This window comes from Astatotilapia calliptera, chromosome 1 (genome assembly GCF_900246225.1).
Source record: "Astatotilapia calliptera chromosome 1, fAstCal1.2, whole genome shotgun sequence".
In the NCBI taxonomy this organism is placed as follows: domain Eukaryota; kingdom Metazoa; phylum Chordata; class Actinopteri; order Cichliformes; family Cichlidae; genus Astatotilapia; species Astatotilapia calliptera.
The window spans coordinates 31,685,688-31,713,390 of NC_039302.1; the positions used below are offsets into that span (position 1 = coordinate 31,685,688).

At 39.9% G+C, this 27,703-nt stretch overlaps 1 protein-coding gene across 2 annotated transcripts in view; it reads right to left on the reverse strand.

Moving 5' to 3' along the window:
- LOC113026071 (synaptosomal-associated protein 25-B) overlaps positions 1–21,510 on the reverse strand; it is a 41,607-nt gene extending 20,097 nt beyond the window's left edge. For both annotated transcript variants that reach the window (XM_026174499.1, XM_026174506.1), the window contains exons 1-3: positions 21,399–21,510; positions 2,705–2,811; positions 625–666 (exon numbers count right to left, since the gene is read on the reverse strand). In XM_026174499.1, the coding sequence (XP_026030284.1) occupies positions 625–666; positions 2,705–2,776 (114 nt within the window). In that variant the 5' untranslated portion in view covers positions 2,777–2,811; positions 21,399–21,510. The remainder of the gene's footprint in view (positions 1–624; positions 667–2,704; positions 2,812–21,398) is intronic.
- Between the last annotated feature and the right edge of the window lie 6,193 nt (positions 21,511–27,703).

Here is a 27,703-nt window from a genome sequence, read left to right on the forward strand (position 1 = left end):
TGTTGATCCACAGGCTAAACAGCAGTCGTCATTGAAACAATCAATGGGTTCAAAGCCTCAGAATCAGGTCAGTAGTGCAAACAGGAGCACAGTTATCGTTCTTCCAGGCTTACAAGCCTGATGGACGACATTTATTGCAAGCCATTTTAACTGTGAGGTGTGCCATAGCTATCACACAGCATGTTGACAACATTTTCTGGCCACACTAGCACACCTAGTGTTCATCACTGTCCTACTCAAGCAAATCTTTTGTCCTTTGCTCAGAATTGTTTAAGGATTGCTATTGTGACACAGTGGAGGAGCTCTACCATGCACTGGACATGCACAAGTGCAAGTCCTCAAAAGAAGAAGAGGAGGTCCATCAGGTATTTAAGTACAGGGTCAAAGAATACTACTTTGTGGAAGTTATAGAAAGTTTAGTAGGCCAAGTGTAGATCTTTTGGGACTGACTAACCAAGTAAATCCATGTGAAAACTCAACCTTAGACATTAAGCAGAAGCACAGGCGAGGGGCATGTACAAGAACAAGAAGATCTCACAGTTCTGGTAAATCAGCTTCTCTCTCTCTCTCTCATGTCTTTTGTATCTGTTAATGTGATGTGTGTCATTGAATCACTGGACTCACCTCCTCCACAAGAGCCAGCATGCGCCGAGTACTCTCCAGAGACTGCAGGGAGAGTAAGAGAAAGATTAGCAAAGGATTAACTTAGAGTCCAAAGGAGAGCAAACACAGACACACGGTGTGGCACCAATTTCTCAACAACATCTCAGTGTGTTAACGTAGAAAATGTATTAAAAACATAAGGTGGAAAGGGAGAACGGAGGACCACTAATATGGTAAGACGAATGAGTGTCACTCAGTAATATAGTTACACCTAGATGTTCCTCTCCTCTTGTCTGATTCCATGATTCCTACTGTTATTTGCTTTGCCTCCTGTTGCTCTATCAATCTAACGTTCCACCCATTTCTCCTCTTTTCCTTTCCTCTATTCCCATCACTGGCCCTACATTATCTCCTCATGAATGTTTAATAATGCCATTTGAGCTGATCCATTATTCTGCAGCATGGAATTATCTGCTCTTCCTGAGCTCCTCTCATCTCATTAAAAAAGGGCAGAGTTCTTCCTTATCCAAAAAAAGCACTTTCTTGATGAAAGATTCTTAGAGCTCCAAATGCTGAAACAAGCTGAGGTCACTTTAGCAGCTGTATCTGTCAGCTTGCAGGCTTTGGAGATACATTTGTGTCCTTATGAGAACGGTCCATTTTCAAATGTCAAATTATAATTGGAATGTCACAGAAAAATCAGTTTTTACTGGAGATTTCAGTTTTTATGCTTGTTCCCTGTTTATGTGGTAACTTTGCCAGTGAGCTACATTATCATTAGTTAAAACTTGGCGCTGTTGCCTGAAGGAGTTCTCTGCATGTTTGTAGCTGATGTAAGTGATTAATTACAAAGTAAATTTTTAAACAATAGCTCATAAATAGCAGAATGATTTGGAATCGCAGTGTTTCACACAGAGCTGGATTGTTTTTACTTTGTATTTAAAGATGCAGAGGGCACAGGCTTGTTCTCGTAAATAAATTATTCACGATAAAATTTACAGTTATTGTAAATAATATTCATCATCCTGTGAATGGACTACAGATCCACCATCTTAGATGCAGTTGGCAACAGTAGTCCTTATTCTGCTCTGCAGCCTCGATTAGCTTCAACGTAGCAGCACATGAAATACATTAGGTTCATAATTTATCGGACAAAGAAGCAGGTTTTATGGTTTTTCCTGAAAACCACCACAGGTGAGTTTAAATCAAATAACCATGGTGTGATTTAAGTGCAGTCTTTGAGTCTGCACAACAAAAAGAAAAAGAACGACGTCTTTCAGTCTGCACTGTTTGATTTAAAATCCAACTGTGTCTTTGTTCTACAAATTATGGACCTAACTGCATAAAAGAGGCAGTGCTACTGTTGCCAGTTGTTGTCTGGATGGTGGAGTTGGAGTCTGACAGCTAACAGTTCAATCTATCTGGACCACAGAGAAACACTAGATAGAAAGGAACAGCGTCAGCCAATAATGGGCTAAATTGAATGGATCTTCATTTCACACTGACAGAAAAATAGAGAATAGATTGTAATAAATATTCAGGCAGCTGTCAATATTGCAGGAAAGCAGCAATTTATATCTATGAGAAATATTACAGTGTAACTGTCACATATTGTAAATTAAAGATAAAAAATATACTCTATTATACTACTACTATATATTTTCAGCCTTATAGGAAATATTTTTTCTGTAAATCCCATCTCTTTAAAGTGGATTTATTCTGCTCATTTTCACTTATATAGTTTTATTCTTTTAGAGTAGCTTTGGATTTGATTCTCAGTTGCATCTAATCCTCAGTTTTAGCTCCAGTCTCTTCAAAGCCAGGCTCCAGCTTTCTTCTGATTGGCTATCCTGTGTTTATAAATGGTTTAAACAGCAGGTGGGTGGGGCTTATGCGTCCAGAGGAGAGGAGAACACCTAGTATATACATATTTAGGATATCATTTTTCACTGGCATGATACAGAGCCACAAATATGAAAAAAACTGTCTGATCATGAGCTTTTAGAGGAGTCTTAAGAAACAACAATGTGTAGAACAGAAATGAAAAACACTTTAACAACAACAACGAAAACCTCTAAAAAACATGTTTCTCTTACTGTACCTCATCAGCTATCTGGTCTGCACGTGTCTGCAGATCGGCCAGCTCATTGCGCATGTCCGATTCGTCTGCCATGACGACTGTTGTACTTTGACGTCAAAGAAGAAAAACTAGAAAAATAGAGAGAAGAAGAAGGGGAGAAGCAGGGTTAGTGCACCAACAACACAACAAAATCTATTGCACAAAAGATGCTTTGAACAGCAGACAAATCACAGGGAAGAATCTGATTTCTGAAAGTAAGTTGTTGTTCAAATTAAAAAGCTAAACAAAACAAAGAGACACATGATGCTGTCATTAGTGGGAGTGTTTTTGCTTCAGGACTCAGCCCAAGTTTGAGTGACCTCTGAGTTGGAAGGATTATCTACAGTGGGGCAAAATAGTATTTAGTCAGCCACCGATTGTGCAAGTTCCCCCACCTAAAATGATGACAGAGGTCAGTAATTTGCACCAGAGGTACACTTCAACTGTGAGAGACAGAATGTGGAAAAAAAAAATCCATGAATCCACATGGTAGGATTTGTAAAGAATTTATTCGTAAATTAGGGTGGAAAATAAGTATTTGGTCAATAACAAAAATACAACTCAATACTTTGTAACATAACCTTTGTTGACAATAACAGAGGTCAAACGTTTACTATAGGTCTTTACCAGGTTTGCACACACAGTAGCTGGTATTTTGGCCCATTCCTCCATGCAGATCTTCTCGAGAGCAGTGATGTTTTGGGGCTGTCGCCGAGCAACACGGACTTTCAACTCCCGCCACAGATTTTCTATGGGGTTGAGGTCTGGAGACTGGCTAGGCCACTCCAGGACTTTCAAATGCTTCTTACGGAGCCACTCCTTTGTTGCCCGGGCGGTGTGTTTTGGATCATTGTCATGTTGGAAGACCCAGCCTCGTTTCATCTTCAAAGTTCTCACTGATGGAAGGAGGTTTTGGCTCAAAATCTCACGATACATGGCCCCATTCATTCTGTCCTTAACACGGATCAGTCGTCCTGTCCCCTTGGCAGAAAAACAGCCCCATAGCATGATGTTTCCACCCCCATGCTTCACAGTAGGTATGGTGTTCTTGGGATGCAACTCAGTATTCTTCTTCCTCCAAACACGACGAGTTGAGTTTATACCAAAAAGTTCTACTTTGGTTTCATCTGACCACATGACATTCTCCCAATCCTCTGCTGCATCATCCAGATCGAGGGAGATTATCAGTGGTCTTGTATGTCTTCCATTTCCTGATGATTGCTCCCACAGTTGATTTTTTTCACACCAAGCTGCTTGCCTATTGTAGATTCACTCTTCCCAGTCTGGTGCAGGTCTACAATACTTTTCCTGGTGTCCTTCGAAAGCTCTTTGGTCTTGGCCATGGCGGAGTTTGGAGTCTGACTGTTTGAGGCTGTGGACAGGTGTCTTTTATACAGATGATGAGTTCAAACAGGTGCCATTCATACAGGTAACGAGTGGGGGACAGAAAAGCTTCTTACAGAAGACGTTACAGGTCTGTGAGAGCCAGAGATTTTCCTTGTTTGAGGTGACCAAATACTTATTTTCCATCCTGATTTACGAATAAATTCTTTACAAATCCTACCATGTGAATTCATGGATTTTTTTTTCACATTCTGTCTCTCACAGTTGAAGTGTACCTCTAGTGCAAATTACTGACCTCTGTCATCATTTTAAGTGGGGGAACTTGCACAATCGGTGGCTGACTAAATACTTTTTTTCCCCACTGTAACATAGGATTTAACGTTTGAGTAAAAGTATGACTGCAAACTAAAATCCAGCAACATGTTACAAGACATTTACCACAACTACCTTCAACCTGCTGAATACAATTCTTACTGCCAATCAAACACAATAAAAATTACTTAGCACTTAGCTCTCTATCCAAAAAGCAGTTCTGGAGAACCATCCTGGCAGTGCAAAGGCAGGGAAGCACAGACTTAAATTCATTTGATCCAATTCAAATTAAAGCAAGATATCCCATTTACATTTAGTGTTACCATGCAACCTATAAACACACAACCCATCTGCACTGAGAAAACAGCTGAATTCACGATTTAAATATACCGAGATGACGCACGTGGAGGTGTACATGTTAGAACTGAGTGTGAATCTCAGTCACACACACACAGACTGACCACGCTTTGTAAAAAAAAAAAAAGTGTCTCACAAGCTGAAAGGTCACCTAATTCTGCTACTGTCTCCAAACTAAAGTAAGCCAGACAAAGGCACAGGTGTTAGCAGTAATCTTTAATCTCTGCATTGAAAAAAAGAATACAGCCAGCAGCACTGCTTCTCTTGTCCTCGGATGTACCTAGATCCGATCAAACTATGTGCACAATCAAGATGAGTGGAAACTTTTTAATTCCAGAGGTCCAAGGATTATATTTCAGTGTCCACATAGGAATCATGAGAGAACGGAACCTCGGTCTCTCTCTGATACAGGTGCTTTTTACTGACTTTCAGAATTCTGAAGTTAAAGCTTGGCAAAATTAACATTTACCACCTGCACTATAATCCAATTTTAGGGGCAGAAAACAACATATGTGAACTGCTATAACCAGAAAAGTATCATGGAAACACTGCTGTGACGGATGCCGTGAGTTCAAGCCACTACCCTGCTAACCCTGATCTTCTTCCTCTGGAACCAGTGATCATTTAAGATGAACGAGGGAGGAGTGCCATGATGATTCTAGTTAGAAGAAAGAGTCAGGACAGGAGACAGGGGTCTATTTTTGTTGCTCTGATGCACTGCCAGGCAGTTTTTCATACAGCCACACACAGTAGAGCCGGAGGTATGGTTCATGAAAAATATATGTGGCTGTTACTCCGCAGTCTGACAGAGTAAGTCTGCTGCTGGTTGGGACGGCACTGATGAGAGGCTGAGGAGACAAAAGAAACCAGCTCAGATGCTTTTGTTTCCTTCACTCAATTATGCCTGCAATGAGGCAAAGAATCAGGTCTGAGCAGATCTCATTTATAAGTGTAATGAATTTTTGTTTCTACTGCACAAATCACATTGAAGAGATTTTGCTGTGATGAGGCTTGTTGCTGATATATATTTAACCACCCAGCAGCTTTCAATTCAGGATCATTAAAGCTTTATGTAAGCTAATCTACTGCAGCGTAAAGTATAGCAAAGGGACCAACAGACCGTTGGTTTCTGCACTCTATAAAGCTTTGTGGTGGAGGATTTTTATTAGATTACCACTGCAAAATAGCATGTATGCTCATGATTAAAAGTGGAAGTTATTTTTCTACATTGATTGTAAGTCACCATCATTTTCATGTTTTATGACAATGTAAAACTCTGAATTTCTCATAAATTACACAAACGACCAGTTTTTGAGACATTCAAATGAGGTTTTCTGCCATCAATCAAGCATGGTCAGTTAGTGCCACAGCTGGATGTTTGATAAAATATTGCCTATTTTTGCCCCTCCTTCTGTCTGTCCGCCTCTGCCTCGATCCCAATGGAGTCGTCACAGCCGTTAATAATTGAACATGTGCGGGGAAAAAAAGATGGAACGGAAAGAGAAAAATCAGTCCTTTTCCTCGTTCGTGCTCTGTGCGCGCGCACATGTGTGTGTTGTGTCTGCTCAGCCTTGTATGTAATTTTGCTTTAAAATATTTATGTTGACATTTTACATTTTAGCCATGTGACTAATGCTATAATGGAGAGCTGCTTACACTGAGTGCAACAGCAGAATGAGTTAGCTTACAGATCAACAGCATTACGGGTTATCTTTCAGATTATGAAAAAACCTTGTTGAAGTCACCTTTTATGTGTATTTTTTCAAACTTTTCTAACAGAAATGAGAAAGCCTGCAGTTCTTCTAGGTGTCATTTGAGGCCAAGTCTGAGACAAACTTTATTGCATTAAAAATCATATTAACAGGCTGGTGACAAACAAATAGTTTACCCCGTATTGTTAATTTCCCCTTCATAACAGCTGTGAGTGGGGTGGCAGCTGTCCCAGTCAGTATCTGCTGGGTGTCAACCATTACACTGAGCCAATAAACTGGGCTTCTTTGCTGTTTGTGTACTATCGGTGTCTTTTTTAATTGATTATCTGACTAAAATTAGGTCTTGCTGTGCATCCCAATGTGTGTGTTTGTTTTTTTAATGTTCCTCGACACAAATTTCCCAGTTTTATTTCATATCCCACAAGACATTTTTCATCACTCTGTGCTCACATGTAGCCTACTGATTTGGATTTGGAGTGGTGGGGGAATAAGTTCTCTTGACATTCATGCCAAATACAATGATATTAGTTAAAATACAGGGGCTGCCACTTCTTTCAAAACGTTATATTCCTGGCTGCCACTGTCACTACCAATGACTGTAGAAAACTGTTGTCTACAGTCAATATCACTACAAAAATATATTAAGTCTATCTATAAAATCTATTTCCTACTGAAATGCATTACTTATAAATTCCTGTTCACTAACAATAAAAAAACTGACACTGTAAAAAACATTGTAATGTCACAGTCCTGGGTCTTTGACCTAGAGTTTTGATTTTAACTTTGGATGTTGTATATGTGTACATCACATATTGTATGAGAAGTGTCATATAAACAAAGCCTTTTGTCTTGGGTCCCGTTTTGGCCCTTCCCATTATCAAATACAACACCATTAATCGTCATACTCTGAAGTGAAACATGTCTGAGTGTGTTTACAAACCCTTTGACCAGCAGCAGTACCTGAATTAAACAGTATTATAAGTCGTGTCAGGCCTGTACTCTCACATGTACTCTCAAACATGCTCTATGTTTTCTGTTCCTACTACACTTCAACACATCTACCCCAGTGTAATGTCCACTGTGTTATTGATCAGCCGTTGATTGCTTATCTCTTTGCAGTGGCAGAGCTTCCTGTTTACTCACACATTGCACAGCCTCTTCTACTTCTTTCCTATACTGACTGAGGCCTTTCTCACCCTCCTTCTCAAGCCATCGAAACTTTATAAATTTAAAAACATCTTGTTCATTAATTTTTAATGTTAAAGTACATTTTCATTTAAATACAGTTCAATCATATCGTATTTTTGATACTGAAGTGAATAAACAGTATAAACAGTGTATTGCATGTCCAGCATACAACCATTCATTTTCTAAATCAAAAGGCCGCTGGTGAGCTGGACTTTTTTTTTCCTTTTTTTTCAACCTTGCTTTTTTCTACTTCCCACGATGGGTGAAGATGACCTGCTCCCATAAAATCTTATTGTGAGTTATTACTCATTTTATAAAAATAATAAACCAACTTGTATTTTTGCTGCTGACTCAAAAGGACAGCAACACTCAATTGTTTAGTTCATTCTAGTTCACACAATAGCGACGTTTTTAAAAATGGCAAACCTAGCCAGCTACTTTTGAAGTTTCTTAAACATCATCATTATCACCCCTGTGTATGTGCTCAATACAAAAACAAGTCGCCATTCACAGACTAGCGTGAGATATGAATTTGTAGAATCACATCACCAGCATCTATTGAGACTTGCAGCCAGTCACTTCAGCATCAATAGTGTGAAAACATTCACCCAGTCAACAGAGATGTACACACCGACTCCAAAGAGTAACAGACGCTCAGCACTTATGTGTACATTGCACAGTGCTGTGGCTACAGAATAGGGACACAGTCAGTGTTTAGACTAAAAGGGGAAATTGTTGTTTAGCGGTGGCAGAACATTGACATTCGTGGGCAGCAACGGGCTACCCATAAACCTGCAGAGAGCCTCTGTTGTCAGATGGGGCCGTGTCAACAATATGTGGTAAAACCAGATCAACAATCAAACGACCAACCACGAGCAAGCATCCAGCCATCTGCTGCGACAAGTCAGAGATCATCGGCAGCGTGCAAAAATTATGCAAAATTCTTTAGGTCCTTTTGTTTTCATTTTGGAATTTTTAAAAATGTGGAACTGAGATTGTTTTGAATTCACTGCTTGAGCTGTTCGTGCTGTTGATAAATACGGTTTCATAATCATTACAAGAAAGTAAGGAGCAGCACTCAACTGTAAAAAAAAAAAGAAAAATCAATAATGGATGTTGGTGAAACAGCTTCAAGAACATGTTTGGAAAGCATGAAATAGTAATTATGTGCTTGGGAATATGCTAAGATTAAACGATAGCAGCTTTATTTCTCTTCTTTTTTTTTGCCAGAACACTAAAAGAATTTGCATTAAAACTTTTTAAGCATCTATTACCATGCCAGATGACAGGATAAACGCCCAATTCCATAACAAGTATGACTTAAAGTATATAAGCCTGTGGTGGCAGATACATTGAGACAAAGGTCCAGTATTTCTGACCAGTTTTACTGGGACAAGGGGGACCAGAATTAGCCAGGTGGTTTTTATTTTGAACAGGACTAATGCAAGTACATAGCATGGATAGGAGAATAAACCAGCCTTCACGGAGTAGGCATGATTCTTCAACCAGAAACGAAATCCAGTGTCAAGGAGCAAAAACTAATCGGACATATACAGTAAGCAGTGCTAGCTTGGCAAACTCAGCTAAATGTTTTGTTTATTTGACAGTAACCCACATTTAGAAAGAATTTTTTAATTGTAGCATGAAAAATGACCCTCCCTCTATGACAGTCGCTTGCTCTTTAACACGCCTACTGTATTTCAAAGACACACACACACACCTACAGTTATCATAACACACGTTCCGGTCATTCCCATCCCCCCTCCCAACCTACGGCCTTGCTGCCTGTCACTCGTCTTGACTGACAGCTGCTGTAAGGCCTGAACTGCCAGGCTCAGCCCATGGAGAGATTACAGTCAGGGGGAAAAGAGGATTTAGTCTCCACTGTTTTCTCTGCTCTCTCTCTCTCATACACACACACACTCGCCTCTCAGTTTGCCGGTAGCTTTCTTTGTTTTGCTTCCTCTTCTTTCAACGCCCTCTGGATGTTTACAGTGTTTGTCCAGGAAAGAGGAAGCATATTTTATAAAAACTTTATAGTATTTACCGTCTTATCTGTAGCTGAATGATGTAATACCTGAACATTTGGTATAATTTACTACACAGGAAAATGGACGGGATCTTTAGCAGAATGAGCATCAAAACTAAATGTAATGGGTGAACATAAAGTTCACTGAAGACACTGAAAGGTCACTGATGAATAATTGATTGATAATATTAATAGCATTAATCCTGAAAGCTGTTGAAGGTAGATGTGGAAACAGGATGAGAGAAGGTTTGAAAATAACAAGGACATGACCTCGATGAGAGAGAGTGTTGATGTTGTGTTTCAGAATCAGACATTTCACATTTTTCATTATAAATATGCAGATGGTCCAAAGAAAAGAGCAGCAACGAAGCTCCAGAAGGAGAATGGATTAGGACTGTCACGATGAACACGCCACTGTGGAGCTCCAGTCGTGGAAGAATCTAGCGACAAATTATTTTAGTCAAAAACAAAGAAAAACAGTTAAAGGACACAAACACAAATCCCACTTTGAAAACCCCGCTTTAAAAGCATCTACCTCTATGAAAAATAAAATGTATTTACTTTGGAAAAATAAACATTTTCATCTAATAAAAACTCAGAGAGATATGACTAGCAAACTGAAGTCCATTCACATGATGAATCATATGTTTTCAGTGAGTTATTGTTTTAATATAATGTGTTTCTCACATGGTGTGTGTGAATCATCTTCAAATCATCTCCTCTGGAGTAAAGTGGAGCACATTTTCATATCTTGCTGATATTAAAACACAAAATGTTGCTGGAGCAAATTACAACAGGCACTTAAGACACACACCAGTGATTATTTATATATTTGCTGAGGTGTGCGCAGGTGAGGCAAAGCAAATAAGCCTTCGTTCATGAGCTGTAACACTCAGATTTAAGGCTGTTCTCTCAGTTGCTGTACAATATGCCTGATATACAGAACACACTGGCGTGCACAGAGGTGCAGGAAAGTTTTGTGTTTCCTTTCACTGATGCTAGTGTGCTTGAGCATTTGTTGTCTTCAAACTATAGACAGTATAAATGTAGGATGTAGGCAGCGTCACATCAACCGTTGCTTTGACACCGTTATAAAGCCTAAATTAGTATTTTCATTTTCACCAATGTTGTGTTTTGAAATTCCTTCTTTGTGACAAATGAGGTGTGGTCTAACTTTAAAGCCACAGGCTTAAAGGAGGATAATCTTCCTTTCTGACTCTTAGAATGACCAAAATTGACAAAATTGACTTTATACTTCTTTGTATCATTTGAAATAAGCAACTGAGTCCAGAAACTCATGAGAAAATGTTTTCAGAGGTTAAAGCTGAGGCCCATTCCACCTAAACTTCTATAGAACGAGAAGTCTTTTTGAACATCAGAGAGAAGGAAAGTTCTCATTTGGCTTCATTTTTCAGACTCAGAAGCTACGTCCATGTTTTATACTCTCTGGGGATGATATATGGGCGACAGCAGTTCCCCAATCACACATGAGTAACATAAATAAAATAAAAATAATGAACTCAACCAACCCTGATAGCTAACGTATCTAAATGGTCAGATTTAATATATATTACCAAAGCTGAACTAAAATTGTTGCTACAAAAAAAAAAACCTCACACAGTGATCAAGCACGGTTAGCATCCCCCTAGTTGCACCCAAGTTTGCTGACATGATCCACTGGCATGTGAGTCGGGGGATCATGTCAACATGTCACTGGAGGAAATGAAAAATGCTGAGGTCAGCTTAACACTGATTCGTCACTCACCATGCTCATCACACAGCAACAAAAATCATCATGTGCTGGCTTGTTTCATATCATATCGTAGCTTCACATCAAAGGCTTCCAAACAAACAATAACTGAGTCACATCTAACAAACACCAACATATAACCGCAAAGAAATTTTTTTAGAAGATGTTAGCACTAGTCTGCAGTAAAGGAACAAAATAAATTTAGATACAACCATAAGTGCACAGTTACACTCTATGCAACATTAACACAGGACAGAATCAGGATTTAAAAAGTGAAGAGGCTCATGTTTAGCATCCAGCAGACTGTCAGTCTGTTGTGACAAACGGTCTCCGTTAGACCGAGTACACCGCCATCAATCAAGTGCCGTGTTCATTGGAGATAAACAATGTTTGTGAAGAAAATAGGACATCAGGACACCGTGGCAGCACTGAATCTGAGAGTCAAGAGAAACGAGGTCAGTCCATCAGTTTGTTGGCTGTATGTTTCTCACAGGCTTATAGAAGCACTAACCTAAACCTGAGATTTATATGTTTATTTATTGTATTTTTAGGATAGCTGCTGCACTTTTCCTTCTCTTTCATATGGGGGATTTTTCAGGTTACTTGGGTTGCTAGTGAAAATGAGCACTTCTGTTCCTATAATCTTCCTTTCTTTGCATAATTGCAATGAAATCTGGATGTGCAGTACTTAATGGCACTGAAATGAAGACTGTGGAGTCACTGGGTTTGTGGAAAGGTTGCAGTTCCGCCCAGCAAGAAAAGATTTCTCACACCTTTTGTTCTCATTACTGCAGAAATCTCTGGTAGTGCACCAGAAGCGCTGAGGGTACCAGAGGTGACATTAGTAATTATGACTAAAGGCAGAAAACAAATCTCTATTGGGATGACATTTAACACCCTCCTGTTCACTCACTCCCTCCTCTATTTGAACCAAACCTGACTTTTTGTATTGTTTCACTTCAGTGCCTCTGGAGCTTCTGCACAGCAGTAGATAAATGAGACTGCAACAAAAAGCTTCATAACACTGACAAAAGTCAGTTTTTATAAAACAGGCATGCAACCAGTTTTTCCTTGTCATTTTCTCTCCTAATAATAATTTGCAGAAACACATCACACAAAAGAAAATGTGTGGGAGAAGGTTAACACTTCTCTAGACCGAGAACCCAAGAAACTGAAAAAAAAACCCCACATGTGATGAACAGGACCAAGGACAAGAAGGCGAGCAGCAGTGGAGCAGATACTGCTGCGTTTGTGTGTTAAGGGTGGGACGAAGCAACATCCACCACTTCAAAGCATAACTATGTTTCATTATTTATTGGATGGAGCCAGGTCAATAATGCAACAGCAGTGTGCTACACACATATACTGTGTGTTTACAGGTGCTTTTGCACTCTTTTCCAATCCTAACCTGCTGACACATCATATGTGCAACATGTGAACATCTGGATAAGAAAGATAAGATGCAGAAACACTCATGTAAATACTACTTTTGATTTTAAGCCAAACAAACCTAACGAAGGAGGGACTGAAAAGTTCATCTCCTGATTGCCACTTTGCAGGTTTACACCTCTTACCTGCTGAAACTCAAATGCAGGTATGTCTTTGCAGCAAACAACATTATAATGTATATGCTTTAATGATAGGCATTGGCAGTTAATGTGTTATATCATTTAGTTTTTATAATGTGTGAAATTCTTTGACTACATTATGCCAAGTCATCCTTGACCTGAAAGATCCTGGAGGTAAAGTAAATAAATACTGTTTACATATGCAGGTGAGCTATTTTTTAGTCAATAAAATATTAGTTAATAACGTTTTTATTGTTGTGCATTGCAAAGCCGTGACATCAGAATCCATGCAGTGGAGGTTTCTCTCCCTCTTCATATAGCTGACTTATTTTGTGTGAATTCCTGAGATGTGACTTCTCTCCAGTTCCTGCCAGTTCCTTTGTTCACATACCTGACATGCATCAACTGATCACCAACGGGCAGTATATGAACCCCAGCTCTTCAACCCTGGACAGTGTTTAGGGAATAAGTTCCTCTCTAGGCTTGCAGTTCTTGTTGTGACCTCTGATGCCCTCAACTCTCTTCTCCAGATTTTCCACCTGCACCTTCCGTGTCTGTTATAGATCCCAGAGGCAAACTACTTGCCCCGCTTCCTCTGTAGTTCAATAAATCAGTGGTTTTTAAAGGTTTTTTTCTCACATGCCCAATATAAGAATCCCAAAAAGCTTGTCTCATTTTAAAAAAAAAATACATTTTTAACAAAGATCTAGTTTTACATCTCGTCTGCTGTTGCTCAGCGCAGTACTAGTGGGGTTCACAGTTTGAGAAACACGGCATGTTTCCTGTTTTGTGGGTTTCAGTGTTCGGACTCAAGAATAATAAAACTGTAGGGGTTCTAAATCCTGTGCAGGCCTATTTGTTTTTAAAAAAAATTTAGGAAATTGGAAAGAGAAATCAATAAACTAATCACTAAATATAAAATCTCAATGTCTATCAAGATCAACATCCATCCTACGCACGGAAAGCTGCGTAACCCTGCAAGGATACTTTTCCATCTTGCGTCAGACAGACTGCTGTTAAGATGAAAAGGCTGATACCTTTCCATTTCACACACACACACTCACAAACACACTCATGCTCAGATACACTTGCATCCATCCCCCGTATGTACTAATGGCTTTTCAAGTTGATTTTCTCTTGGCTGGGCAAAGCTAAAAGTAACTGTAGTGACTCAGGAGCTAAAGTGGCCACTGACACTTGATTTATTACATTATCCATTCTCAGACAACCTTTGTATTACATCAGATAAATCCACACGATAGTGAAGGATCAGGATTTTTACAGTATCACCTGACCCAAACTGATCTGTTGGATAATTTGAAGCTTATGCAGAAACAATGTGTCTGTTATATCGGTACAGACAACAACAAAAAAAATTGCAGAATTCCAGTCATAAAAACCACTCCTGCATAAACACTGTACCACCATGTTGACCTATAAACAATAAATACACGTGCCAAGATGTGACCTGGACAGAGAGCATGATGAGAGCCTGAGGGCTAAACCATTCAGACAGTTCACCCACCCGTTTACGCCTGACTGCTGCTGCTGCATACATGGGCCAACATCAAAACATGCACAAATGCACAGACTGAGCAGCAGCGGCAGCAGCAACCTCTGGGGCTGAAAAACAAAGCCAAAAGAGTTCCTCTGCTGGTTGCTCGAGGCTGTCTCCAAATGTGAGTAAAACCATAGACTCCTTTGGTAAAATATGCAACCTTACTGCAGAAATAAGCATGTTTACAACCTGCTACAAAAAGAGTTTGGGTCTCTATAGCTAATTTCTGCACAGGGGTGAATTTTTATACAAGTGCCTTGACTATTCGAGTGTGAGTGTAGATGTAGATATTAGTCAAAGTCCTTAGGCATAAACAAAAGCGCTGTAGTACTACTTATAGTAGAAAGCGCTTTAGTGCTCAAATTGAGTAGAAAGACACAGCGCTTTGTGACTACCTGTCTATGAAAAGCGCTTAATAAATAAACTTTACTTACTTACTTACTTACTTATAAGCACCAGTCCAATGGTCTGCTGGCCAGATATCTGCAGAATTATTGAATTCATAGTGGTGTAAAGCACACCCACTCTGGAGTAGTGGAAACACATTCTGCATACTGATAAATAACACCCCTCTACGTGGCAGTTTGATGGATGAGTCTGGGTTTGACAAAAGCTAGAAACATTACCTTCATGACTTCACTGTCCCAGCTGTGACGTTTGGTGGAGGAGGGATAATGGTTTGGGGATGCATTTGGGGGGCTCGCCTTGGCTCCTTAGTTCCAGTGAATAGAAATCTTAATGTTTCAGCTTAACAAGATATTTTGAACAGTTCTGTGCTTCTAACTTTGTGGGAAAAGTTAGGAGACACTGGAAAATTCACTGGAAAGTCCTCCAAGAAATGTGAATTTAAGATCGGGGCTTACAAAAGCTCCTGTAGATGTAATGTCAAGGTGGCCCAAAGCAAGGCTTCTAAAAATTAAAGAAATTATGACTTTTAAATTAAAAGGACTCAAAAAAGCAGGATGAATGTCAGTTACTGAGAGAACAGCTTTATAATCAAGCCTCCTGACAACCATCCAGGTTGACCATAGTGGTGGAGTGTGAATGGAACAAGCTGGTGTCCTGCCCAAAGCAACGCCCGCAGTGACAATATGGCTATAACGAATTAACACATTCCCTGTGGAGAGGCAGGATAGACACACAGAGAGAAATCTGCCGTGGAAAATCATTGAGGAAAAGCATAGGAAAATATTAAGACTTGTTATTTTTTTAAAAAGCCACCAAAATGGCTTCATTTCTTATATTTTCCATTTATGCTTCAAAATCAAAGGGATTTATATATTTCTAGATAAACTGTACTGTAACGTGATGACTTCCCAGCCAAACATCAATGACATAAGAGGCAAATGGTCGACCACCTGGCAACAAGCATACAAAAATGCACCTTTTAAGATGCCAGGCTCTGATTTTGACACCTTTAGGAAAGCCAAAACATATGGAGGGGGCAGGTTCCCAGCATTCAGCCATTTTTGTCTCAGCTGAGCAGGGATGATGGAGCAGATTGCAATTCTGATATTTCCTCGTTATATAATCCAAAGTAGAGACAGACAGGCAGAAAGCTGCGGTTCAGATTAACAGAGAAGCAGACTTATGGAAAGACAGACATGAGGAGGCGGAGTAGCTGGTCAGAAAGAAAGTACACATTAAACTTTACATTAACACAGCCGGTTAAACTACTTTGCACAATTAAAGACACATTATTCCAGTAAAACCTTCCACATATTAAGAATAATATATAAAGCATCTACCACGCTCTCCAATTTTATGGCCTTTTAACTTTTACGGAGCGTCACAGTATTGCCAATAAAGTCGGCAGACAGAACAATGCGCAGGCAGGCAAACGTGGCAGTGTCGGACATGCAAGAAATTCAAAGCAATCATCTGTGGCCTCCAGGGATAATCACTGCAAAGCCCCACTGTCCCATTCACTGAGGATAAAACCCACTGGATTAATCTGCAGGCCTACAGAACACACACACACACACTTACATAACACACAGACCACTCTTCCTCTCTTTTGCATGCTTTTCTTTCACTTTGACATTCACAGCCTCTCTCTCACTTCTGCTCTCACAAACACACACAAAACCTAGAGCACACACACACACACACACACACATGCGCACACAATCTCCTCTCCTCCATTTCTTCTCTACATGTATACATTCAAATGGACACCTGTCAGTATACGTCTCTGTGCGCACTCATTTAGACATGCAGATTGTTGACAGGCACATATAGAGCTGTATATATTAGGTAAAAACACACTCTTCTGTTTGTACGTGTGACAAATGGGGGAAAAGGATGTAAAAACAGCATGGTTCTCCTCCTGCGTGGACAACAGGATTAGAGTTATCACATGCTTGTGCTAACAACAAAAACATAAACATCCTTAAAAGATAATCGCGGCTTCTTTGCAAAAGGATTTGTACTTTTGGTGTTGCACCGACTTTAACCTTGCTGTAAGGGTAAAACTGAAGCCATCAAAGGAATCGAGTTACTGCAACTCGATAACGCCATTGTGATCAATAAGAAGGATCATATCACCATTTTGAATGTTTTATAAATGATAATTTGATGAAGCACCAGGATCAAAATACAGAACAAACAACATTAAGTATTTCTTTGTCTATCCTTGATGTCCAACACATGCATAAACTGCATCTCTTATTTAGATATTTGCAAAAATGTAAGAGTTTTAATATGTATTTTAACATTTTTACATCCATATTTACTTGTGAAAAGACGTGTTTTTTTACTGAAACAGATCCACCCATTTCATCGAACATACTGTGATTGGAGGTAAAAGACAAAGGTGCCTTTAAGTTACATTAAGTTGGCCAGACATGAAACAAAGTGTTAAAGAAATGTGCAATAATCTTTAGATATGAAATCTCGTGTTCCGCATTTAGCATTTCAAGTTCTAAACCAGTAATTGCTCTTTGTTGGTGCTACTGCTGCTGGATTCTTTAAAATTAGAAGTGCACAGATTTTGAAATTCTGCATTTACATTTGCCAAGACCAATTTTTTGCTTGTTTGCTTTGTGTTTGTTGTTATTTTGTGTCCGTAGATGCGCCTACCTTAGTTATAATGAGTGGATATTTGAGTTACGGTTGTCTTCCTGTCATCTCAAAATCATCTTCCTATTCTCCTTTGAGCACTGGGATTTTCACCCAGTAAAGTGTGATTATCTGATTTGATGAGGGCAGTTGAACAGGTGTCCCCAACAAACTGGTGAGTGTATATCAGTCTATTTCATCTGTAAATTGTTTTGTATGGTGAAAAGAACTTAAACTGATAAAAACTCACCCTGTTAAAGCTAAACTCTGTAAGCAGCACTCATTCTGACTGACTCAGCTTTAAAAATTAACCCTGCGGGTGCAATCAAAATATACTGGAGGGCTTCTTAAAACATCTGCCCCTCTCAGCCCTAGATTGATAAATGATGTGCTGCCCAAACTAGTTTAAAGAGTGCATGTGTTTATAAAAACCTCACAGGGTAAAATAAAAAAGGGAAGTCATTGCCAGAAGAAGATCCCCGCACTCATTTTATTGCTCAAAGTTAATAAGTGAGATTGTGATCTGGGCGCATAATCACTCGGGTTTGTCTATCATGTGGCAATTTCACAGACGATTGCACTGAAATTTAACAGGAAGGCGTAAAGAGCAAAATGAATAAATAGCAAGGGGAGTACATTTAAGTATCGAATGAAGAGGAAGGAGAGGAAAAGTTTGCTACGCTGTTTGTGGCATGTGTGCGTGTTTGACAGATGTAGCGGGAGACTGGTGGTAATTTCTCACCTCTTTGTGGGCAGGGTGACAGAGTGGTGAGTGATAGGTGCTGTGGGGGAGGATGGGGGATTGATCATGGTGGGGGGCAGGTATGTGCTAATGAAAGCAGGAAGCACTTTCTCACCAGGAAGCTAATTATTTGAGCACCCTGGGTTCATGTTAATCATAACATTTCGGCTCCAGGAAAAGCAAACAGCTGCAATTAACATTTCATCAACCAAACCAGTTACACTTGGTTCCAGAGATGGGCAGTAACGCGTTACTTGTAACGCGTTACTGTAATCTGATTACTTTTTTCAAGTAACGAGTAAAGTAAGGGATTACTATTGCAAAATCGGTAATTAGATTACCGTTACTTTCCCGTAGGAACGCTGCGTTACTGCGTTACTAAAACCGTGATTTTTTTTGCGAGAATGTCTCATGACAGTGACGTAAGCAAGTGCGACGTTGGTGACAGCAGCTGTGTGCAGATCAACAATGGATAATATATCGAGTGCGGGAGAGAGTATGAGCGTGCAGCGTTTAAAGTGTGGAAGTACTGACCTTACTTTGAGTTTGATTCCATAAAAAGTGACAAAAACATTAGCGTCCATCGTGCGTGGGAAGAAAACTTCTTTTTACAGCGAAAAAAACCCCTAAACTTCCGAGCAAGCACCGAGTAGCTACGACGTGATGGGAAACTCACAGAGACACTTGCGCGGATTCTTCAACTGACCGCAGCACACCTGCACCAGGGTAACCCTCCGCCTACCCTGCTCCTGCTTTACAGGTGAAAATAGAGCAAAAGGACCGCTGAGTCTTTGACTTTATTTATTTTCTGCTGTGTTTTACTTGCATCTGTTTGAAAGAGTGAGTGAAAACACAAAAAATATTTTATTTTATGTGCTGGAATGTGTAGAAAATAGGTTTAAATGTTAAACTAATTTATTCAAGTCAGAGAATGTTGCATATAATTAAATGTTTTGCTTGATGCATAAAGTTGAAAGATTAAAACTGATAAAACAAGTTAAAAAAAGAGACTTTTCCATTTGATTACATTTTGTATGATGGATTATGTAGAAAAAGTAGAATTGGGCTGAAAGATCTATCACTTTATCACCTCTTCAGGTTGTAAATCGTGTTTTTAAAAAGTAACTAAGTAACTAAGTAACTAAGTAATTAATTACTTTTGAAAATAAGTAATCAGTAAAGTAACGGGATTACTTTTTGGGGGAGTAATCAGTAATTAGTTACTGATTACTTTTTTCAAGTAACTTGACCAACACTGCTTGGTTCACTGTACACCAGCTTTCAGCAAAATCAGGACACAACTGTAGGACACATTTAAGATTTCTTAAGGTGAAAAAAACAAAACAAAAGTAAGTTTAATAAACTGAAGAAGAGCAGAATATGTCCAACAATAATCCAGTACAAGGAAAAACCAAAACTCAGTGGAATAACTCCAGAAAATAAACCAGGAATCCTACAGGAGCAGACCATAAAGAGAGAAAGTGAAGCAAGTGAAGCAAAGCAACCAGAGACACAAGAAAACATATTATCAAAGTAAAACAGGAAGTAAGGGAGGAAAAAATAGACAAGAAAACACAGGAAGTCCTAGGAAAACATTATTAATTAAATTTAACAAATTGTTAGAAGTAAAGTTCACCTGTTGCAGCTGAGATTGATATTTTTTTTTACATGCTGGATGCATTTGCACTCCATAATTTAAAGCAGCAGCAAAACCAAAATACAACATAGGACATAGAATTGACTGGAAGTTGGATATGCTTCAATTAGTCCATGTTGGGTGTGCTGCAGTCATTTCCTGCCCTAATTGAAATATCCACCTGTTTACATCGAGTTACAAACAACACCAGGCTGCCAAAAAAAGACAACACACACACACACACACACACACACACACACACACACACACACACACACACACACACACACACACACGTGTTGATCTGCTTAAGAGTCGGCCTGAGCTCTTTGTCCTCTCTGACATTAACACAGGTGCACATGCAGGAAGGGGAGAAAGACTGGAGCAGTTTCTACTTTAACTTGAGTTAAATTCATAATCAAAATTCATAACAAAATTCAACCTTAATGTCGCAACTGCGCAGCTTCAGTCATAGGAGTGACTATTGTACACGTTTTCTCAGACAGGGCCTTAAAAACTAGCATCTTAAAATAATTATTTCAAATACTTATATGCTGACCTCTGATCTTTTTTTTCTGCTTCTGTTTTTCTTGCACCTGACGCTCCTAACCGAACATCCATCTTTCCCTCATGAAAATGATCTGTTACCATTAACGGCTCCCTGTTCACTGTGTCTGTACGGTCCTCTGGAAAAAGGAAGTGAAGGAAAGGTGAAAAGTCAGACCTCTGGATTAAAACAGATCTGAACCACAAACAGCCTGGCCATTTTATAAAAACAATAAGTGTGATAACGAATGCTGTCTCACTTGTTTCCAGAGCGCAGAAACTAGATTCAGGTATTTTTCACGACTTACTGCTTCAGTTTGCCTCGTTTCACGAATAGATTAACTTCAGATTTTCATTTTTGGGGGGGCACTTTGAGAACAAACGTTTCGCTTTGTGCGTAAAGTGTTTTTCAGCGTGTTTCAGACTCGGGAGCTGTCCAAGGTCCTGAACCTGCACACGGCTTTTCTGTTCAATGGCCAGCTACACCTACAAGCTTTCAGAAACATGAAAAACAAGATTACACAGTCTGTGTTATCCTGTTGTTTAATCCTTACATAAAACAACCACTCTTCCCCTGTGACAGAAAACAGGAAACAGCCAAAAGTTCAAACAATTCAGCACAGAGTCGCTACAAACACAACAGAAACACCTCAGCAACATGGTCCTCGTTTCCCCTCAGATATCATCACCTCACAAACAAAAAATAACCTAGCAAATATGACGCGTTCTTACAGCTGAGAACTCTGTCACGTCCTGGGACGTATAAACTGCTAAAACCTGAAATCTGGAGAATCATTCAAACTTTAATTATCGCTCTTCTTTTGATTATTCTGTGGGTCAAAATGAGAGGATTAAAAAATCGAATCAAACCGACCTGGTTAAGTTTCTTCGGCTCTTTCTCTTCTTTTTCTTTTGCTGTATGTTTGTACAGGGTGAAGATGTCTGTCCGTCCAGCCGCTCCGTTCAACGGGACTGTCCCCCCCCCCCAACCCCCACGCCCTCCGCTGGATCAGCACCGCCCTCCCCCTTAACTGCCATAGCAAGCGTTAATCTCCGCAGGTCTACTCATCAAACACTTCCTGTTAATGATTCACAAAATAAAACCTGTGAAGGAACTGTGTAGTTACTTTAAGTGAAAACTGTGTATAACGTGACTGGTGTTTGGTCATTAGGAGGTGCATACACAGGAAGTGGTGCTGAAAAAAACTTCCGACATCCCAAGAAATCCAGGACTATTTTTAAAGGTGGCAAAGCAACAACACTACAAGTCGGAAATGTCGAAATATACATGTCATACATAGATTATAGCACAGGGTAAATCCACGAAATGCTTTACTCCTGTTATTGGAAGGAAATATAAGTGAATAATACACATTTCCCTAACATTTGTGAAAGATCCCCGGTTTGATTACATGGGAAGACACAAATTCCTTGAGAGTTGCATTAAGAAGGACGTAAGGCATTAGGCACAGGCCAACCAGGCAGTGCTACCTGCTCTCCTATTAGATAAAATATAAGATATATAGCAACACAGCTACTTCTGACAACAATAATAATAATACTAGGTTTGGTTTTAATTTGACAGTCATGCCACCTGTTTTCCTGTCTCATTGACGCCTCTCACAAAATGGCCGCGCCCTCTGACGTCAGCGGTAACGGATAAAAAGGTAGGTCAGCTGCGCGCTGCCCAAAGCCATGTTGGCTGCAAGCTGCTGTCTTTCTGCATTGATATCAGGCAGAGCTGCAGGCTGATCTGCGCAAACTGCAGATTATTGTCTGTGATCTAAAGTCACGGTGCTTTAGTCCGACTGTTTACTACTTAGAAAGCAGAGTAACTGACAAAGAAAACTTTTTACTGAAGGAACTCAAATGAAAACAATAATAAATGTGAGAAAGAAAAATCTGACAAATCTGACTTTTTTCAGTGCAGGTGATTAATGCGATTTGAGGGATAGATAAGAGAGCATTCAAAGAAAATGTTATTTATTTATAGAATATTTCTGACATAAATCCAAAAGCGTGTAGTTCAAGTTTTTTTCTATTCTTTTTTTTTAAAATTGGTATACAGAAAGATTTTCATAGTTACAAGTATGATGATTTTCTTTCCTACCCTAAATATTTTTTTAATAACCTTACATCCCCTTACATGCAATACATTTCCCATCTCCACTGACCATACTTCCTGTCACAAGCATATCTATCCATGTGTGTTTATATGCACACAGAGCCCAAAAAGCCTCTTGAGATTGTCCTCTGTGTGCTCAGCTGTTTGCCCCTGGAGTCCTTGACTTTACATAATCACACAAAATGCTAAAATGCTTGAAAAGACATGGTGCAGGGGCAACACGTCTTCTTTACTAAAAAGGTCTTTTTAGCTGGAGAAATTGCAGAAATTAGAAGCTTGTTGTTCCTTTTTTAAGATGAAAATTTGCTTGTGTGCACTCTCTTTTTGACAGCTTTTATTTATTGTACTTTAACGGATACGTGGCCTTAGATGACTCACATCTGCAGATGCAAACAGCATACATGCAAGACAAACATTAAGCAGGTAAAAGATGAGAGCCATGGTGCCTTGATTATTTCTGTGACTGTGGAGAGATAACACAGGAGAGGTCCTAATGAGCTGGGGAAAGGAGTGTAAGGTAAAGGCTTAGCAGTGATCAGATCATATCATCTTTCTCCTTGTCAATTCCCACACTGTCAAAAAAAAAACGCATTAAAAAAAATTATGTCACTACGCTTTTCCAAGTGTCCTTTGAGCCAATCAGCCCTTAGTTCTTGTTCTTTAAATTTGTTGTTTTGTCAAGTAAGTCCTTACTGTGCTCCATCAGCAGCATGTGGTGATCCTACACTAGTCCTTGTCATCTCTCCTAGTTTAATGGATTAATGTCCTTATCGCCCTACTGTCTTCTTCCTCATTATTTACTATTAAAACACTAAAACATTCTCCAGAAATCCAGTTGACCTTCAGGGCCTGAAAGCAGCTGATTAGCAGCAGAATGGATCTATGCAGGTGATGGATTGGCTTTCCTCCCTCCCAGTTGATGATCCAATAGCAATAAAGTCAAGAACCCAATAACACTGTGACACCGTGTTGCCACTGATTGAAGCAGTCCTCCTCGAGTGTTTGAAAATGGCTCAGAGTGCAAATTTATGCATAGCACAGAACATCCAGCAAAGAGACATTTCCAAGTGATTACTCTGATGTGTGACAGTTGGGAACTGGCAACTGGCTGTGTCAATTGAATGCATATAATCTGATAAGTATTTAGCTATCATTTACAAAACAGTGACAGGATTCCTGCTGCATAATGTGTTAAGTACTACACGTGTGGTATTGGGACATTTGAATACTGCACTGCACTATTGTTAATCATAAAACCCATGCAGCTACAAAGATATCAACTCATTTTCAGGGTGTATAGTAATCTACACGTGTACCTGAAACTGACCGGCTGAATTTAATGAAACTCAGAGGTGGAGGAGAGGCAAAGGGACAGGTCATTAACTTTTGGATCAGGTCTGAATCCCTTTGTTTATGTGCTATTGTTATGGGGTTTTTTGTTGTCTTTTCTACCTTTTCGCTTTGAATTACAAACATACTATACTGTGTTGCAACAGTGAACCATGAATTATGCCTAATAGACCTAGAACAAGATTCCAAGTTATCCTCAGGCACATGCTGTTTGACAGCTGAGCAACCACAGCAAACAAGCCGGCTGTGGACAAACATTCTGCTATCAGTGATATTTGGACAATGTTTGTCGCTGGCTTATCAAATACTACAGTCCTGGTACTGATCTCTGTGCAGAAGAACAGATGTTATCTTTGGGAGGAAAGAGCAGTTTTTATTTCACCTAAATCAGCTTCAAATGGAAGTTGGGAACAACTGTAGTTCAGGAGGTAGAGCAGGTAGTCTACTGAGGCTAACCCTAACACCCCACCAACCACCACCTTGGACATAAATGATTGAAATCCTCAGTATCTGTCATTGATGAAGGAAATTGTACAAGTATGACAACCAGATACATTAAAAATGCCAGTATATAATATACAGTGGGGCAAAAAAGTATTTAGTCAGCCACCGATTGTGCAAGTTCCCCCACTTAAAATGATGACAGAGGTCAGTAATTTGCACCAGAGGTACACTTCAACTGTGAGAGACAGAATGTGAAAAAAAAATCCATGAATCCACATGGTAGGATTTGTAAAGAATTTATTCGTAAATCAGGGTGGAAAATAAGTATTTGGTCACCTCAAACAAGGAAAATCTCTGGCTCTCACAGACCTGTAACGTCTTCTGTAAGAAGCTTTTCTGTCCCCCACTCGTTACCTGTATGAATGGCACCTGTTTGAACTCATCATCTGTATAAAAGACACCTGTCCACAGCCTCAAACAGTCAGACTCCAAACTCCGCCATGGCCAAGACCAAAGAGCTTTCGAAGGACACCAGGAAAAGTATTGTAGACCTGCACCAGACTGGGAAGAGTGAATCTACAATAGGCAAGCAGCTTGGTGTGAAAAAAAATCAACTGTGGGAGCAATCATCAGAAAATGGAAGACATACAAGACCACTGATAATCTCCCTCGATCTGGGGCTCCACGCAAGATCTCATCCCGTGGGGTCAAAATGATCATGAAAACGGTGAGCAAAGATCCCAGAACCACACGGGGGGACCTGGTGAATGACCTGCAGAGAGCTGGGACCAAAGTAACAAAGGTCACCATCAGTAACACACTACAACGGCAGGGAATCAAATCCCGCAGTGCCAGACGTGTTCCGCTGCTGAAGCCAGTGCATGTCCAGGCCCGTCTGAAGTTTGCCAGAGAGCACATGGATGATACAGCAGAGGATTGGGAGAATGTCATGTGGTCAGATGAAACCAAAGTAGAACTTTTTGGTATAAACTCAACTCGTCGTGTTTGGAGGAAGAAGAATACTGAGTTGCATCCCAAGAACACCATACCTACTGTGAAGCATGGGGGTGGAAACATCATGCTATGGGGCTGTTTTTCTGCCAAGGGGACAGGACGACTGATCCGTGTTAAGGACAGAATGAATGGGGCCATGTATCGTGAGATTTTGAGCCAAAACCTCCTTCCATCAGTGAGAACTTTGAAGATGAAACGAGGCTGGGTCTTCCAACATGACAATGATCCAGAACACACCGCCCGGGCAACAAAGGAGTGGCTCCGTAAGAAGCATTTGAAAGTCCTGGAGTGGCCTAGCCAGTCTCCAGACCTCAACCCCATAGAAAATCTGTGGCGGGAGTTGAAAGTCCGTGTTGCTCGGCGACAGCCCCAAAACATCACTGCTCTCGAGAAGATCTGCATGGAGGAATGGGCCAAAATACCAGCTACTGTGTGTGCAAACCTGGTAAAGACCTATAGTAAACGTTTGACCTCTGTTATTGCCAACAAAGGTTATGTTACAAAGTATTGAGTTGTATTTTTGTTATTGACCAAATACTTATTTTCCACCCTGATTTACGAATAAATTCTTTACAAATCCTACCATGTGGATTCATGGATTTTTTTTTTTTCACATTCTGTCTCTCACAGTTGAAGTGTACCTCTGGTGCAAATTACTGACCTCTGTCATCATTTTAGGTGGGGGAACTTGCACAATCGGTGGCTGACTAAATACTTTTTTGCCCCACTGTAATGTGGGTTAAGAAAGTAGATAGTAGGTTTTTTCTTACTTCATGTGAACATACCACATCAGGCTCTGAAAACACCATCTGAGAAATCTTGACTTCTCACAACACCAGTCCATCTGCACAAGGATTCGCAATCTTTTTTGGGGGGGTTAATCCTCCTTTTAAATGTAGGTTTCCTTCAGATTCATCTGAGCTCACATGTTCAATTTGCACTGATGACTTTCTCGTCATGTGTTCCTGCAGTGCTGTGTTTATGTACAAATTCATGAGGCTTTGCTTTGCCTGTGTCTTTATGTGAGCATAAAGTATGGACAAGTGATATTTCCTATGTGCAGGCAGCTGAGATGGAATAGTCCCAGAGGGAGGGCAGAAAGCTGAAGCACCAGTCAGAGAGGATCATGGTATCACATCTGTCTGAACATGTCATCGATCCAGGTAATGGAGCTGCTCCGCTTTCCTCTCAACAACCCTCTGTTATTATGCAGCAGCTACAGATGGACTCATTGCAAAAAATGCAAACGATAAAGAAAATAAGAAATGAAAGGCGGGGTATGCTGCTAGCATGTTCAGCGGGGGATAGCTGGTATATCAGAGGAATAAATAAGGAAAATAAAAGTCTGACTCAGGAGTTAAGCAAAGCTCCCCTGGCATGCTTGGCTCGAGGCTAACTGGCACAAGACCTTCCTGTTGGCCGGATGTTTTTTATATCCCACATAATGGGGAGCCAAAGAGCTCGACTCTCCTGCCCTACTGACACAAACAACTGTTATAGCCAAGCAGCTGAACTTTAACTCTAACAAAAAAAGAAAAAAACATGCACTCTTAGTTGTGAAATGCAAAGAGAAGGAAAACAGAAGATTTGAACGTGTTCATGTTTGAAAACTTTCAAGTGGAAAGTGTTTTGGGTGATCTGGGCAGCAATTTCAATCATCTGTAAGGCATCAGTCACATGAAAGAGAACAAAAAATAAATAAAATCTAAACCTGTGTCGTTTTATAGACTGAAGTCTTCCACTACAAACGAAACTAAGAAACAAACTAAGTGAAGTGCTTTATTACAAATAACAATTCTCATTCTCGTATCTTCTCCTAGTGTCTGTTTTTCACTTTTACTTGTTAGCTTAGTTCAAATTACGTAATTAGTTTAGGGAGGGAGGTTCTGGGTTCTGGCGATTGTGTGGCTGACCCAAGGCTACTTCTTTCTATTTCTTTTTCCCAGATCTCCAGACCTTTGAGTTATTGTTGTAAAGGAGAACGGCATGGTGGTGCAGAGGTTGGTGCTTACATGGGTACAGTCAAAAGGCGACTACGGCATGTTTTCTGTTGTGGCTTTAACAACATATTGTAAGACTGACATGATTCTCACAAGCTTCAGACCTGAGTCACATTAAAAGCTGTGTTTTCTCAGACATTTCAGAACTTTATGTAATGGATCTGATAATAGATGCTTCTGTCCTCTCTGCAGTTTTCTTTATGGACAACTGTTATGATGAACTCTCTTTTGTAAGAAAAACACAAA